At 31.2% G+C, this 15549-nt stretch overlaps 2 protein-coding genes across 2 annotated transcripts in view; one reads left to right on the top strand and one right to left on the bottom strand.

Moving 5' to 3' along the window:
- Positions 7224 to 10086, top strand: LOC105173632. Its single transcript, XM_011095451.2, has 5 exons — positions 7224 to 7420; positions 7624 to 7885; positions 7974 to 8204; positions 8294 to 8346; positions 9265 to 10086. Exons 1-5 carry the CDS (start codon positions 7378 to 7380, stop codon positions 9492 to 9494), a joined length of 819 nt encoding a protein of 272 aa, XP_011093753.1. The 5' UTR covers positions 7224 to 7377; the 3' UTR covers positions 9495 to 10086.
- The window catches only part of LOC110011282 (heat shock factor protein HSF30-like), a 1428-nt gene continuing 214 nt past the window's right edge, over positions 14336 to 15549 (bottom strand). The window contains exon 2 of the mRNA XM_020698062.1: positions 14336 to 15546. Coding sequence (XP_020553721.1) covers positions 14722 to 15546 — 825 coding nt within the window. The 3' untranslated portion in view covers positions 14336 to 14721. The remainder of the gene's footprint in view (positions 15547 to 15549) is intronic.

The following is a 15549-nucleotide window of genomic DNA, read 5'->3' as shown; positions in this document are numbered from 1 at the left end:
ATGGATTATTTTTTACATTATTATTAAATACGGCTTAAGAATTATGGTAAACAATATACCAACCATGCCCGAAAAATTAATATGAAAAATTTAAATCTTGATAATAATTAATTAATATTCATGATGATTTTGGCTATGACCAAAATAGTTGTCATAGTTTTTAACTACGAGTAGAAACATTTGCTTTGGTTTTTGGTTATATCTAATGCTTTGGCATTGCCTATTGAAACAATGGTCAATAATCATTGTCTAGTTATGATTTTTTATTTTCTGGCTGTGGTAATTAGCTACAGAGTAGATGTTCACAGATCGGTAAAAACAAACCAAACAGAATCAAAATCGAAAACATCAATATTATATGGAAGCCTAACTGAAAAATTCGATTTAATGTTCGATTGATTATTCTTTTCTAAAATTCGATATTGTATTATTCTTGTTATTGTACTATTAAAAAATTTTAAAAAAGAAAATAAGAAATATAATTATTAGTTTTAGTATTTACTTTTAACCATTTTCCTAGTTTTCAAATATTTCTATTACCAAATAGCAAAAAAGATTTGATACTAACCAAAACAAAATCGATTTATTCAACTTCGTGTTTAGTATAGCATTTTAGCATATCGAACTTTTAATTTACTGAAACTTCAATTCAGTTCGATTCAGCATTACCGATTAAGTGCCTCTATTTGGAAATAATATACTAAATATTTGTATAAAAAATCCACGTATACCAACTTATTTGTGAAATTACTAAATTACACTCCATCATTTTCAAATAGACGCGGCTGGATTGCAGACATTATTTTAAGATATTTTTTGATTTATATAAAAAATAGCGAGAGCAAAAAATTCTACTTATTAAATGATTTAAGCTGCAATAAACACTTTCTCGCCCGATATACAAAATAATTGTTGGTTAGTTTAAAAAACGGAACCAACCAAAGGACTTACATTTTTAAATTGAATATTATCAACTAGGACAAGTTGTTATTGAAACAAATAAAAATTTCCCAACAACAAACAAATAAAGGATTAATAAAAGAGATGTGAACGAAAATTATTCAGAACAAGTTGGCAACAGGAAGCATCTAAGATGTATGTAAAAGTAGCAGCCCCTTGGAAATGGAATGGAGAATTGAATTTTTGTATATGTCTATTAATTCCAAGAATCAAACTTGTATTAATTAATAATGTCAATAGGTGATACCTTATGTTAATTAAATACTCATATTCTTTCTTTGATGTCAAAATCAATAAATATTAAAAAAAGAGAGGAAAATTACGTTCACATTATGTAAGATCTGACCTGATATAAATGTATTTTTTTTTTAAATGTCAAAAGATTACAATTACTAATCTTGACGTTTGTAAAATGTGACTGATCCGGTCATGAAAATGCATAAATACACACTAGTTCTTTTGCGACAGAAAGAAAAAAAGGAAAAATAATCAAAATAGATAATAATATTTGGCACCCGTTTTGTTTCTTTTTTCCATCTCTCTGAGCCATCTTTCTGACATCGTCATATTTTAGTTTTGTTTTCGTCACTTTATCACCGACAATCTTTACTTTAAAGTAATACAACGGATTTGGTCAAAAGGATATTTTAATCCTGAATTTGGTCAAATTACAATAAAAATTCTATTAGGTTGCATTTGGATCGAAAGACTTAAAATTATGAATTTTAAATTCTTAATAATAAATTATTTGAATTTGTTTGGGCAAGTCCAAGTTTAAAGAATTTAAAATTCTTCTATTTTAATTTTGAACTGTATTTTGTTGATCATTGGTGGATTTTAAATTCTTTTCAAATCAAGTCATTTGAAATTCTTTTTTCAAATCCTTCCCTCAATTTCAAATCCATCAATCCAAATGCACCATAAGGTTGTTTTTTTCTTTTAAAATAGAATATCACATGTAAAATTCGATCATGCACTGCAAAAAAAAGAGCGACATAAAAGATTCAGTGATAATTTTAATATTGTCACTAATTATATATATTTAGGGTCAGAATTTTTATTTTGTTACAATAATAAATTTCAAAATTTAATAGTGATAATTATTTTATAAAAATTTTAATAACAAGAACTAGACAAAACATTGTGTATTTAATTATCATTGAATATATTTTGCAGCACATATATACTGAAAATATAGTGATAAAAATAACTTATCATCACTATATTAAGTATGTCACTAATTTTTATATATAATAACAACTTTATATGCAATTGTTATCACTAATAATTGTATAGTGACAAGATAAAAAATATTATCACTTATATATTTTTAATAAATTTAAAAATATTACTTGATATATTGTCACTAATATTATATTTTTATAGTAAAATAGCATCAGATAAAATTACATGTAAAACGAAACAAACCTCAAACAATAATTATAATTTTCAATTTAATACGACTATATTTATTATGATCAGATAAAATTCAAAAAATAAAGATGTAATCTACCTAAAAAATAATTTTGAATATTTATTCAAAACCCATGTGGGGTATTAATTGCTGAAAATTGAAGATGAATAATGCTACATTTATTTTTAGAAAAATATTCAAAGATAACTTAGAAAACTTGAATTATGTGTCATGATCATTAAAAGGACCTGCCCTAAATTGGATCATTACTTCAAGATATTTATGAGTAATATCTCTTTTTTTTTTCTCTCTCTCTAGAATAATAGTGTTTTTTAATTGAAAAATTCTTTTACCATTTGCATGACAATGTAATATTAATAGCTTTCAAGTTTTTCAGTCATATTTTTTGAAAATAAAACTTATATTTTTCAGTTAATGTTGCAACAATCTAATTAGACATATTTGTGTACATTATTTCCAAATTAGAAAAGAAAAAAAAATCAATCTAATCAACCTTCCAAAGAGAGGAATTACAACAATTTTAAGAACTTTAGAAGTATCAGATATCAGAACGTAAAAAACAGATCTGAAAGAATATGAAATGTTGCATTTGGATTCAAGGGCTAGAACATATATTTAATTAGACATACATGAAAGTAATTAAAATAAAAACTTCATAAAGCATTTCAAGAATTACTATGGATTACTTTCATGTATGTCTAAATATATGTTCTAAATAAGTTGCGCCTCAGTGTATTTTTAGTTCCAAATTTTACGAGGACAACACATTAGGTCCCAAAATTTTAAAAAATATAATACTTGTGAATCCCTTCATAAATGAAAGTCCAAAAAAGACGAAAAATAGATGTGTGTTGAATTTTCCATTTCTCTCTTTTTTTTTTTTTTCGAGAATCAACGTTAAAATTTCCAAAACAAAAAGTGTTGAAAACTTGGATATTGGTGCCCGAATGAGGAAGAAGGTGGATAGCGGCTATAGTGTTGAGGAATAGCAAGTTGAATCACCTGCCCAACCTAAAACACCGTAAGTTTGATGTGGATTCCTTTCTATTGAAAAATGCTGTTTTTCTTTTTCTTTTTCAAACTGCATGTTGTTAAACACAAGAATATTTCAAATGTTTTCTCTTTTTGGTTGATTTTTATGAATGTTTGTATTGTGTCGAATATTTTCTTATCCTTCGCATTCAATTGTCAAAGCAAATTGAGAATAATGACATTCATCTCACATAAATCAATTGGTCTATCCACATTAAAAAAAACCATGTGTAAAACCTCGTACTTAGATTGTCAAATATGTATGATGTCTTCAAATGAGTATATTTTTTATAATAACAATCAATGTTGTTTGAATTGTATGATGTTTGAGATATTTTTTCCCCACAAAAATTCGCTCAATCTTTTTGCTTCTTCGCTAGTTAGCAAGATATTGGATTTGACCAAAGGAAGACTGATTTCCATCATAAAATTCGGGATTAAAATTGCAGTGCTTTTTAAATTATGGGATGAAAAATGTACTTTTGGCTTATTCTTTATTCATTAAATTTGGTTCAAACCAAATTTTAGCATGATCGTTTGGAGCATAATGTTATGATCTTAAGGATTATAGTTAGAGATGGAAAATGGCGCAGGTAGAACATTGAGCAATATCTGAGTTTCGAAACTGATTTTTATCTAAAATCTTTCTTGAACATCAAATCATATTTATAATCATATTTAATAATACTCATTTATTTCAGTCGATTTTTCCAATTTCCTAAATTATTTCTCAACTTTCATGATTCACCTCTGTAGTCCGCTCGTCGGTTGATCGTTGCCCCTCCCCACAGCTTCAATTCTTTAAATAAAATTCATAATTTTCTTTAGGAAAAGAAACATAAGTTTCAATTTGCGAAAATTCTTAATTGGGTTTTTCTTTTTTTTTTGGGTAAATTGGTGGAAATGTTGAATCTTAAAATTGGTTGAAAAGTTGAGAGAAGCTATATTTGAAAATTAGGGTTCTTGTCTTATCATGATCTTCCCAATTCTTGTTTCTCTACTTGTTCAGTTTCGCTTGGTTTTATTAACTGTACAATTTCTTGGAATATCTCTAGCTAGCAGATTTGGTTGACAAAATTGATTGTTCACTCTTCAATTGCAGAAAATAAATAAATAAACAAAAATCGGGTCTAACCCGACCCGTAAAACCGGATATGATCAGACAGACCCATGTTCGGACGCCCGACTAGGTCGGGTCGGATATGATTCAATAGGCAAAATAATGGGTATAGGTGGCTGTGTATTATTTATTTATTTGACAAACCTAGATGCTTAGGACTCATAAGAGCCTCCCCACCGGCCCATATACCCACCCCTCATGCTCTACTCATTAGCTAAATCTGTTGTTTTCTCTGCCTCATCCAAACTCTATTACCCCTTTTGCTCCAAGCCCCTGTACTAGGCCTCATCAAAAAATTTTAAATAACCGAATCAAATCGTTTTTTATAATGTATTTGTTAAATTTATAATTCTAAATTTAGAGTAAAATCGCACCGTACTATTGATTTGGTTTTACTTTAGAATTTAAAAAAAGACCACCAAAAAATAAACCGCACCGCTAAATATATAATTAATTTTTTAAATTATATATATAATACTTTGATAAAATAATTAATTATTTAGAAGAATATCATATTCGAATTATATAATCTCAAAATTCATATGTTATCAAAGATGCACATTACAAAGCTTGTTTTTGTAAAATTTATATTCGGACTTAATGTTTAATTCTTTAAGCCCATTCAAGTGTTAAACTCATTTAATAATTATCTCAATTTTTCATTCATTCTCTATCCTCCCCCTTTTCCTCTTCTCTCTTTTCTCTCTTACTGCTTCGCTATAACTAAATCCATCACAGAACAATAGTCAATACAAAAAATATTGCTTTCTTTTGAGAAGCCAATTTTTCAGTTCAATTTTAGCGAGAGCATTGTTGGGGGACGAGATAATTTCTATGTAACGATGTCTTTCCATTACCAATTCATATGAATGTTATAGAGACTTTATTTCTACTTTGGTGTTAACCTTATTAGATTTGAAACTTAATTTTCTTGGAAGGTTAAGTTATAATTAGTTCATGGGATTTTTTTCTCAGCATACTTTATTACTTTAATTTTTTGACTAATGTGGTTATTTTTTATTTGAAAAATTCTTGGAACTTTTCATATTTATTCATTGTTTTGGGGTGTTTTGTTGTGCGTTTTCAGAAAGTTCGATTGTCATTAGTTTCGAATCTTTCTATTATACAATTCAAAAAAGTTTGATTGTCAATGGTTTCGAAGTCTGTGTTATTGACTTTGGGATGCTGTTTTATATGACTCAAGGAAGGTTTTATGAATTTAATTAAAATTTAAGTTTATTATCCCCTATTTGGGGGTGTATTTCCACAATAAACATTCTATACGGTATGTTTATATCTTTTGCATTAATTATTTTCAAACAGTCATATTTTTATGTATAAACAAAGGTGTATTAGTTTGTTGTTTAGAGCACCATGCGAACTTCGCCAAGTGCTACAGTTCGACCTCTTGAAAATTTAACTATAGAAATTTAGAAAAGAGAGAGTCGGAACAAGAGACAAGTTCTACTCATAGGTGGGAGAGTCGGGTCAATCTTCGTACTATCACTCTCTCAAAATAAAAAATTACTTTTTAATTATGTGTTAACTTGCCATGCGGACACGCCCACCATGGCAAAAATCAATTAGACAAATATCATTTCGATCCTCTCATCCACCGAAATAATAAGAACATAAAATCACAAAAATTGGCAGCTACGATTCTTTAGCCAAGAACATTTGAAGACACGGGTAATTTTACAATATTAAATGCAAGCAAGCAACTGACGGTGTTAATTTTTTTATATTACCTGAAAATCGGCACAAATCGAAAATGAAAAAAAAAAAAAAAAAGAAGAGAAAAAATAAGTGAATTGCAGTATCGAAATTTTGGTAAGAAGATATCAGTCAAAACACGAATATTATATATTATATAAAATTTATATATAAAATAATACTTTATTATAGATGAATATTTATAGATTATTATAAATATTATATTAAATGATTTTACAATATAACAATTTAAATATTTAGATAGGGTGATTATATGAAAGTGCAAGCAACTCTCCTAATATGGAATATGTACAAAATACTCTTTATGCAAACCCTTCACGTGGAACCGTTATTTTATAAATGGATGGTAATAAAATTTGAACACATGGTCTCTTGATTAACGCTAAAAAAATAATCAAATTACTCGATATCGATTTAAGATTGAACAATAAAAGCTCGTTTCAGTTCAATTCGTTGATTTAACAACCCAGGCTTTGAACTTAAATTTTTGTTTGGTAAATTATCAAGCTCGACTTAAACTCGATTATATTATAAAAAATAAAAAATAAAAAAATAAAATACTTTTAAAAATATCAGTTTACTCGAGATCGACTTATGGCTGATTTAACTAAACTTGTTCGAGCTCAATTTGATTATTAATCAAATTAAACTCAAACATAATTTTTCAAGCTCGATTTCTCAAACAAATATGAACAAAAGTACGTTGGACTCGATTCAACTTATTTACGCTCTACTCTTATTTGACTTAAATTCATTTAATAATTAATATCTTATACTTATGGTATACAGTACTTTGGGTATAATGGAATTGAATTCGAATTAAAGATTTCCATAATATTCTATTTAACAAACAAATATTCGCTCTAATAGGAAAATGCAAAATAGAAAAATAAAAAAATACACAGTCTCACGTGTTCTTTTGAAAAACAAAAGGGGTCCGTCCAAAGTCGAAAAACGCCAGCTTTTTCAAACCAGGCATCTGTCAAACGTTTGATTCCTTGTTCTCCCACCCTCCATTCCAACTCATTGCCTACACACAATCAGATTGAAATCAGAGGTAATCAATCCACAGAGATAAACTCAAGAGAACCTGTTAATGGCTGAATCCAAGCCGGACCCTTCATCAAACTCTTTGTCAGGTATTCTCCGTCGCTTTCTGATCTAAAACCCATGTCTTTCTGTACATTTATATGGTTGCAAATCGCAGAAATTTCGATGTAATAAACAAAGGGATAATGAACCAACCCTTTTTCAGAAAATTCATTCTTGTTTTATCGGATATGCAATCGTGTAGGATTAGTATGAGGGAGACGGTGTTTAAGGTTCTGTCATTGGTGGGCAGGGAAAGATGTGAATGAGCCCAATGTGTTTGAGAGAGCAAAAGAAGAGATTGTGGCAGTTTTGCATCATGAGAGAAATCGGCATCACCATCACAAAGAGACTCACGGATTGCGTGAAGATATTGATGTGAATTCTTCAATGAGTGATGTGAAGGCTCCGAATGTGTTTGAGAGAGCAAAGGAGGAAATTGAGGCCCTTGTGGAGGCATTTCATGCCAAGAAGGAATCAAAGGATGATGGTTCGCCCTTGTATCGTGAAACAAGGTAGGGAAAAAGGGTGTTGGATGCATCATTTTTGTAATCGGACAAGGTGGGAATGTGATTTCTGTTAACAACATTGGATTATTTGCAGGGAGAATGGTTCAAAGGATTCTTTGAAATCCAAGAAATCAGGCTCGCATTCACACCATCACAAAGAAACTCATGGATTACGTGATGATATTGATGTGAATACTTCAATGAGTGATGTGAAGGCTCCAAATGTGTTTGAGAGAGCAAAGGAGGAAATTGAGGCCCTTGTGGAGGCATTTCACTCCAAGAAGGAATCAAAGAGTGATGGTTTGCCCTTGTATGGTGAAACTAGGTACGGAAATGAATGAGTTCGTTGGAGCTGATTTTGTTAATCAGAAGGTGAAAATGTGATTTCTGTTAACAATATTGGATTATTTGCAGGGATAATGGTGCAAAGGATTCTTTGAAATCCAACAAGTCAGACTCAGATTCAGGTTTGAATTATCTTTCCGTTATATTTGCAAACTGGAAAGCAAGTTCTGTTAATGTCTTTAGGGGATATGTTCCGTCTGAATTCTGTGTAGTCATTGAGTCACGACCACTCGTTCTTACTCATAGTTCTGTTTGCTTCATCTATACCAAGTCCTCATTTTGCACTTTCATTTATGAAAAATTGCTGCATATCAGGGGAATGAATGTGAACTTTTAGGTCAGACTATAAATAGGAAAAGTTACTTAGGAATAACATAGCAGAAATAAGAGATTGGTTGAAAAACTGATAAGACAATTTGAGGTAAATTCTATACCAAAGAGGTCCGGACTGAGGACAGGCCTATGTTGTTCGTACATTGAGTCCTGCGATTGCTAAATGCATCAATGTGAGTGAGTAATAATGTAGTGAATATGATTACACTTGCTAGATAAGTTGGCATGGTGTGACTAGGCCTGTAGGCTGGAACGAATGTCTGAAGGTTATTGGTGGCATGAAGTGAAACTGGGATGCATGATGAGCATGAATCCGTGGAGTTCCATTTTCTTTGGTGGAAGATGTCAAAGTAATTGTTTTGCTGGTTATCAAAAAGATTTGCAGGGGTTTTAGACTTATGGAATAAAATATGAGTAAAGAGAGTGTTTATTTATGATGTGTTGTTTCATATTTGGGCTACTTGAGATTATTGATTGCTCTGGAGAATGCTTGTGCTAGAACTGGTGAGAAGGGAGAAAGACGTATCCTATTAGACTTACCATGATTTATTCCTTCACTCTGATTGAAAACAAGTTTGACCTCCATCCATCAAATTTTGTTAACTCATGTGCTCAGTGTTTACTTTTTTTGCCTATACACATCCAAGTTATCCACATTGAACGTTTGTTGATCAATGGAACTTTTTCCTTGAATGTGTACATTTCAGAATTGGCAGAAAAGCGTGTCAAGGCACCAAACCTTATTCTAAAGGCCAAAGAAGAGAAATCACCCAAACACAAACCACATCATAAGGAAACTCATGGAATGAGTGATGATATTGATGAGAATACACCAATCAGTCAAGTTAAAGGTCCCAGTGTGTTTGAACGAGCAAAGGAAGAAATTGAAGCTCTTATCGAGACAATCCATACCAAGAAGGATTCTGGCGATCGTTGAAGAAGGAAGGTGGATTTCCAACATCTGTTGGAAGAGCGAAGAGGGTTGGAAAAGATGGTGAAGTTATAACAACAAGATTGATGGTAAAAGATGTCATGAGCTGTTATGTTTTGAAAATTTTGTATGTCAAGAAACCACATTCTACAAAGCCCAATAGATTACTAAAATCTTCAACACTACTTTTGTATGTCAAGAAACCACATTCTCTTAGATTGCACATGATGTTTGAGTTTTGGAATTAAGCAACCTCAGGCTTATGAGGTTGCTTATGATAGACTTAGTCAACATTCTTTTTGTTTGTTAACACTCACGTACCCAACACACGTATGCATAAGCCAGTCTTGCTTGAACCATTGGTTGTCGTTCCTCGGGACGATGTAGTCGACGTTGAATTATCTGAGGATGATGACAGCAGCTGTAGGCTTTTCAAGATCCAGGAATCAACCCATCAAGATTTTTCTGCAGTTTGAACTGGACCAGTCCAGAACTTCAAACACCAGACTGCTCATAATTCTGAATCTGTGAAACTTATGCTCCATGTTCTTCATAATCCAAGTCATAATTGGTCGGATTCCGGCCAATCTCTACCCTCTATTTTTGGGATGTACTGATCATGTTAGTTGGGTCAAACTTATAGCATCAATACTCTGATAATCACACAAATAATATGAATATCTTAATAAATTGAGTAATTATCAAGTTGATTAATATGTTAATGTAATAAAAATAATAATAATAAAAGTTTCAATAAATATAAATTAAATTAAATAAAAACCACATATTTATTCATAAAATCTTAACTTCAACCAATAAATTAAAATATTATTGGTGTTGCTACACTTTTCTTCTGATTTAGATCTCAACTAATCCAACGTCTCACAAAATGTTTCTTGAATTAGTGTAGGTAGTAATATTGAATCAAATTCTTACAATTCATCATACCAAACTTCAAAAAAAAAAAAAAAATCATTATACCATACATATGATTTTAGCCCATCCCAGTTCTTTCTTTTTTACACACGCCATTTATAGTCACACACCTCATTCAAGTTCGAATACAAGACCAAAATCTTGAGTCAGTTCATCTCGTTTTTTGAAATTTATTTTAGGGTTATTTATATTGCTCTTCCTGATGACATTTATTGCAAAGCAAATAAATTTTTTTCCAATCAAACTATTTTTATACTTCTTCACATAATAATGCATATAAAAAGGCACATCTTCACCTTTATAAGAATATTTTTTATCATAAAAAATTTGTTTGACTTGCAATAAGCGATTAATAAGTTAATGAGGTGTAAATATGAATTTTCATTCAATTTTTTTATTAAAATAAGCAAATTTCATTAATTTTGACTAGCAAAAAGATCGATTGGTTAGATAAAAATAAATGAGTGGAGTACTAAATATACGTAATTATTCAAATAATAAAAAATTTAAATATAATTATACCAGATTTCAAGAAATAATAGGGTAATTGTCCCTTAATTTTAGGGTAGGACGTTCTCCCCTTTTCCTCCTTATCTGATTCTACCTTTTCTTCTACATCCATAGCAGATTTTTTTTCATCTTTTTCTCTGCTCCTCTTTAATTTTGACACTACTGATCATTTCATGAAAAAAGATATACACGTCGCCGGAAAAAGACCATAATCCCCACAAATTTTACTTTTTCACAAAAATTATTGTGGTGATATGAAGTATCATGTGCGAGGTCTTGACTTAAATTATTGTTCTCTGTATTATTCTGGAAAACTTTAAATTAAATTAAGTTTGGTCGAACTTAAATCAATTATTCGGTAAGTGCAATATACTAATTGGGATGGATTTACAGTTTATGAAAAATGATCAATCGTATAACAAGTGTATCATACTTATTTTGTAATTAATTTGATTCCATCAGATCTGATTTGAGTAAAAATTTCATATTCTTTCCTAAATAGTAGGGGGTTTGATTTTCGTTGTTTGGGAGAGATAGTCCTTTGAGTGAAAGTAATTTTATCCTCCCTGGCATGATTTTCTATACCTTTTGATTTTTGAAGTTGTTTCTGGACCAATTCTTTGTACTGTCCTTGCAGAGCAATTATTGTAAGGATAATTACATTTTCCTCCCCTAATAATTAGTACAATTATACATAAATCTCTGTGATTTGGGGATTTATATCTAACATTCATGAGGTTTGCTTTCGTCTAACAAATAAGTCTTCCCTATTAGTCAAAATTCATCGAATTTACTGATAATAATAAAAAAATTGAATGATTTTTTTTTTATTATTATTATCAACAAATCAGTGAATTTTGACTAATTGAGGGATTTATTATTAGACACAAGCAAACCTTAGAGATGCTAGATGTAATTTTCAAATTACAAGAGTTTTATGTATAATTACACCAAACCTAAGGGGAGGAGAGTGTAATTATCCCATTATTGTAAGTATGCTCTGCAGTTGCCTCATTTAAAAATTAACAAAATTACACTTTTAGTCCCATACATACTTTACGAGATAAAAAAAATAAGCCCTGTAAAAGTGAAAAAAAAACGTGGTACTTTTGGTCCCCAAAATTAACATCCATTATATTCTGTGAGTAACCAGCCATGTGTAATACACAATTTGGTTAATTAACAGAAGACGGTATCTTTTGAGGAGTGGACAAAATTGCACTTATCGTTCCACATTTTTATGGAGTTAAAAAAAAAAAATTCGCACTTTTGATCCTATAACAGACGATCATTTATTATTATGTTTTTCTTTTACGGAAACCATTTAGGGATTGGTCAGACCCAATTCCCTTGGTTGGGGAAACAGTCTTGCTACCATGAAGGGAAAGTTGGCCATTTTTGGTTCCTCTCATCCATAAAAGCACCCAAAAGCCAACATTAAAAGCACCAAGAATTAAAAGTAGAACTCTCTTGATGAAAATTCGAGTGGAATTTTGCAGGAAAAAGTATCTGTATAATTAAAAATATATTGATTGTTATTATAAAAAACATTCTCATCGAAAGACATCACATTCAACAATCTAGGCATAAAGTTTTATGCGTATTCTTTGACTCTGGGGATTGATGGGTGTGATATTTTTATGTGGTTAGACTCACCAATATATGCGAGATCAACTATCACTATTGTCGATTCTTTGTGACGATTGAACGCAAAGTACCAAAACATTGCAAAGTAGCTGAAAGAGGAATGAAATTCCATTAGGAATTTTTACTACCCTACTTTTGTTGGTTATGCATTTTAATAGCTTGATTTTATTAAGTTGATTTAATTTCTATAAATTTAATATTTTTGAAATGATATTATTATTAATGAAATGTTTTTATTATAAAAACTAAATTTATTTATAATTAATTACACTTAAACTCCCTCCTAAAATGAGAAATTATACTTTTCCCAAAAAAAAAAAAAAAAAAAAAAAAAATTCCCAAATTACGCTTACATAAAATCACCACTTACACCCGGCACTCTCCGTTAGGATTTGAACAAAAAATACTGATATCAGTAGAAAAAATATATAACCTTACAATTTACCACTCGTTTAATATTTTTTCGTAATAAAAAAAACACAAAAAATAACGGGTAAGACCTAAACCCCACTCAATACTTTCGAGTATAATTTGAGTAAGACCCTAAAAATATTTTTTTAAATAAAATAATGACAAGATATATATATAAAAAAGAAAAAGCTATTAAACGAAGTGATGAATAAATTGGAATAAAATAGTAGGCAGCCATATATCCACAAATTTAGAATCGAGTAATGATTGTTGGATAAAACAAGAAATTAGGGTATTTAAATGAGATGGGAATGGTGGGAAGTAGATGATGATAATTGAATTGATGTGTTGTATGTTTTCTTGTTCTGGCAACAAACTGATGCATCAGTCACACTCACACTAACTCCAGAAATGGGGCATTTACTTTATAAGGAAAGCGGAGCAGACGCGTGGCTCTTTCTTTGATTTGGACTACCGAACCCCCATTTCTGTTCAAAATTGACAGTCATGTCAGTCAGGCAGGGGATGATCCCAATTCTCATTTGTCGGGGAAATACACACCCCACCCCACCCCCACACCCCACTTTTTTATGAGGACTCTAATTACTGCCACGTCTTATGTCTTGACATCCACCACCTCGCCTAACGCTATTATCACACCATCCCCCACCCCCATCTCCACCAAATTTTTAGAAAATATTGCAATGGGCTCTTTTACCATGATTACAAATATTTTTTTATTGTTGAAAAATTATAAATAATTTTTTAAAATTTAATGGCTAACAAGTACTTCTTGCAACGATCTATTGTATGAGATATTTGTTATATGACTCTTCATTTTAAGAAAATATTTGTAATGTTTTAAATAATATGAGTATTTATAATTACGACAAATCATAAAAGAGCTCATTGTAATTCATCCATGTTTGTAATTAGTTGTTATATGACCGTTAATTTTAGGAGAGTATTTGTAATTTTTTAAATAACGAGGAATATTTGTAACTATTATTGGGTATTATAATACAGATGAAAAAGTTAGTTTTCTTTTTTATGTTTTTGTTTTCTATTGTCAGTTTTTTAAACGGCAATTAAGTAAAAATAAATTTGGATTTTTTTTTATGATTTTAAATTTGAATGGCATCTATAATTTTCAACTATGTTTAGTTGGCTATTAATGGATTTCAAATTCAGTGGTTGGAATTCTTTTTTTAGAATTATATTCTCAAATGCATGGATACAATACTGATTACTTGATAGACAGAAGTAGATGATGTACCTACTCATTGATGTTGTTAAAAGAGAAAGAACAAAGTCACAAACATCAAGAAACACAATTCTACAACTAAAAAACATCAAGCGGTTTTATAAACTTGTCAACTTCTTAAGAAACTGTGTAAAATTTACAGCAGACAAGAATCTACATAAGATGAGAAACTTTGAAGAATGAACATAACCTAAACCTGGGAAAAGAAACAAAGCAAGATTGAGAATTCACAATGTCAATGACAAACAACAGGAACCACAATGCCGAATTGTAAGCAACGGCAGCGCCCCTTTCGGTTTGTCAACCCTACTTTCCTGTTAAACCCTTGTTTTTCGTCTACATGGAGAACAAAAACCGTATCAGTCAGTCCAAGACTTTCTAATGTCTTCCTCCCTGCACCATATGCTGTTGTTCCGCGTTTAGTACAAAAACGGTATGAACATCAGCAGAATCATACCATGGGAACTATGCTGTGTATGCTGGACACCCAACCGGTTCAACCAGACCTCTGATTTGCGTGCTGCATTCTGATGGCTTGGCGATCAAATTCTCCAATTCAGAAACGATGTCAGATTGTTGCTTCGATGCTGCTGCTTCGTCCTCATAGATAATGTCATCTTCCATCAGTTTCTCCCATAAGACGAAACTCTCTGAGCAAGAGTCGAGGCTATTTGTCTCGGAGGATTTTTCGTACTTCTGCTCCTGAGCAGGGCTGCCTGACTCATCAGAGAACAATGTCTGAATTTCTGATTGTATTGTTGTCAGCTCTTCCTGAAATTGGAGCCTCTTATCATTAATACTCACATCAGCAATCTCATTGATATTGACGGTTTTCATTGCTTCCATCAAGCTGCCATCACCTAAGTCAGAAGCTGCCAACCTTCTCTTTTTCAAGATTCCTCCACAGGTAAGTGCCCTTTTCTTTCTAATTTTTTCAAGGCAGTGCTGCAAAAACAAAGGGTTCTTGAACGATTTAATCAAGAGCAAGAGCATGTGCTTTTGCTTCAGTTCAGTTATTCGAAGACGCTCTCTAATGGCTGCCAGACGATGCTGTGTGGTCTCCTGCTGTTGTCTTAGCTTGAGGACTTCCGTATGCAATGTACTCTGATCATTTCTCAGCTTTTCAAGCTCTGCCTCCACTCCATTCTTGGTGGAACTCAGGCAAGAGTGTGCTGCCCTCTGTTGCTGCAATATTTGAGAAGTTTGCTTCCTCCTCTTGATGTGCTTCAGCAAATGCTTCTTCCCCTGCTGAAATCCCTCATTCGCAAATTCCCATCTGTCTGAATCAATCTT

This window comes from Sesamum indicum, linkage group LG11 (genome assembly GCF_000512975.1).
Source record: "Sesamum indicum cultivar Zhongzhi No. 13 linkage group LG11, S_indicum_v1.0, whole genome shotgun sequence".
Lineage (NCBI taxonomy): Eukaryota > Viridiplantae > Streptophyta > Magnoliopsida > Lamiales > Pedaliaceae > Sesamum > Sesamum indicum.
Note: the sequence above shows the minus strand (reverse complement) of the source record. Positions and strands in the feature narration are given on the sequence as shown.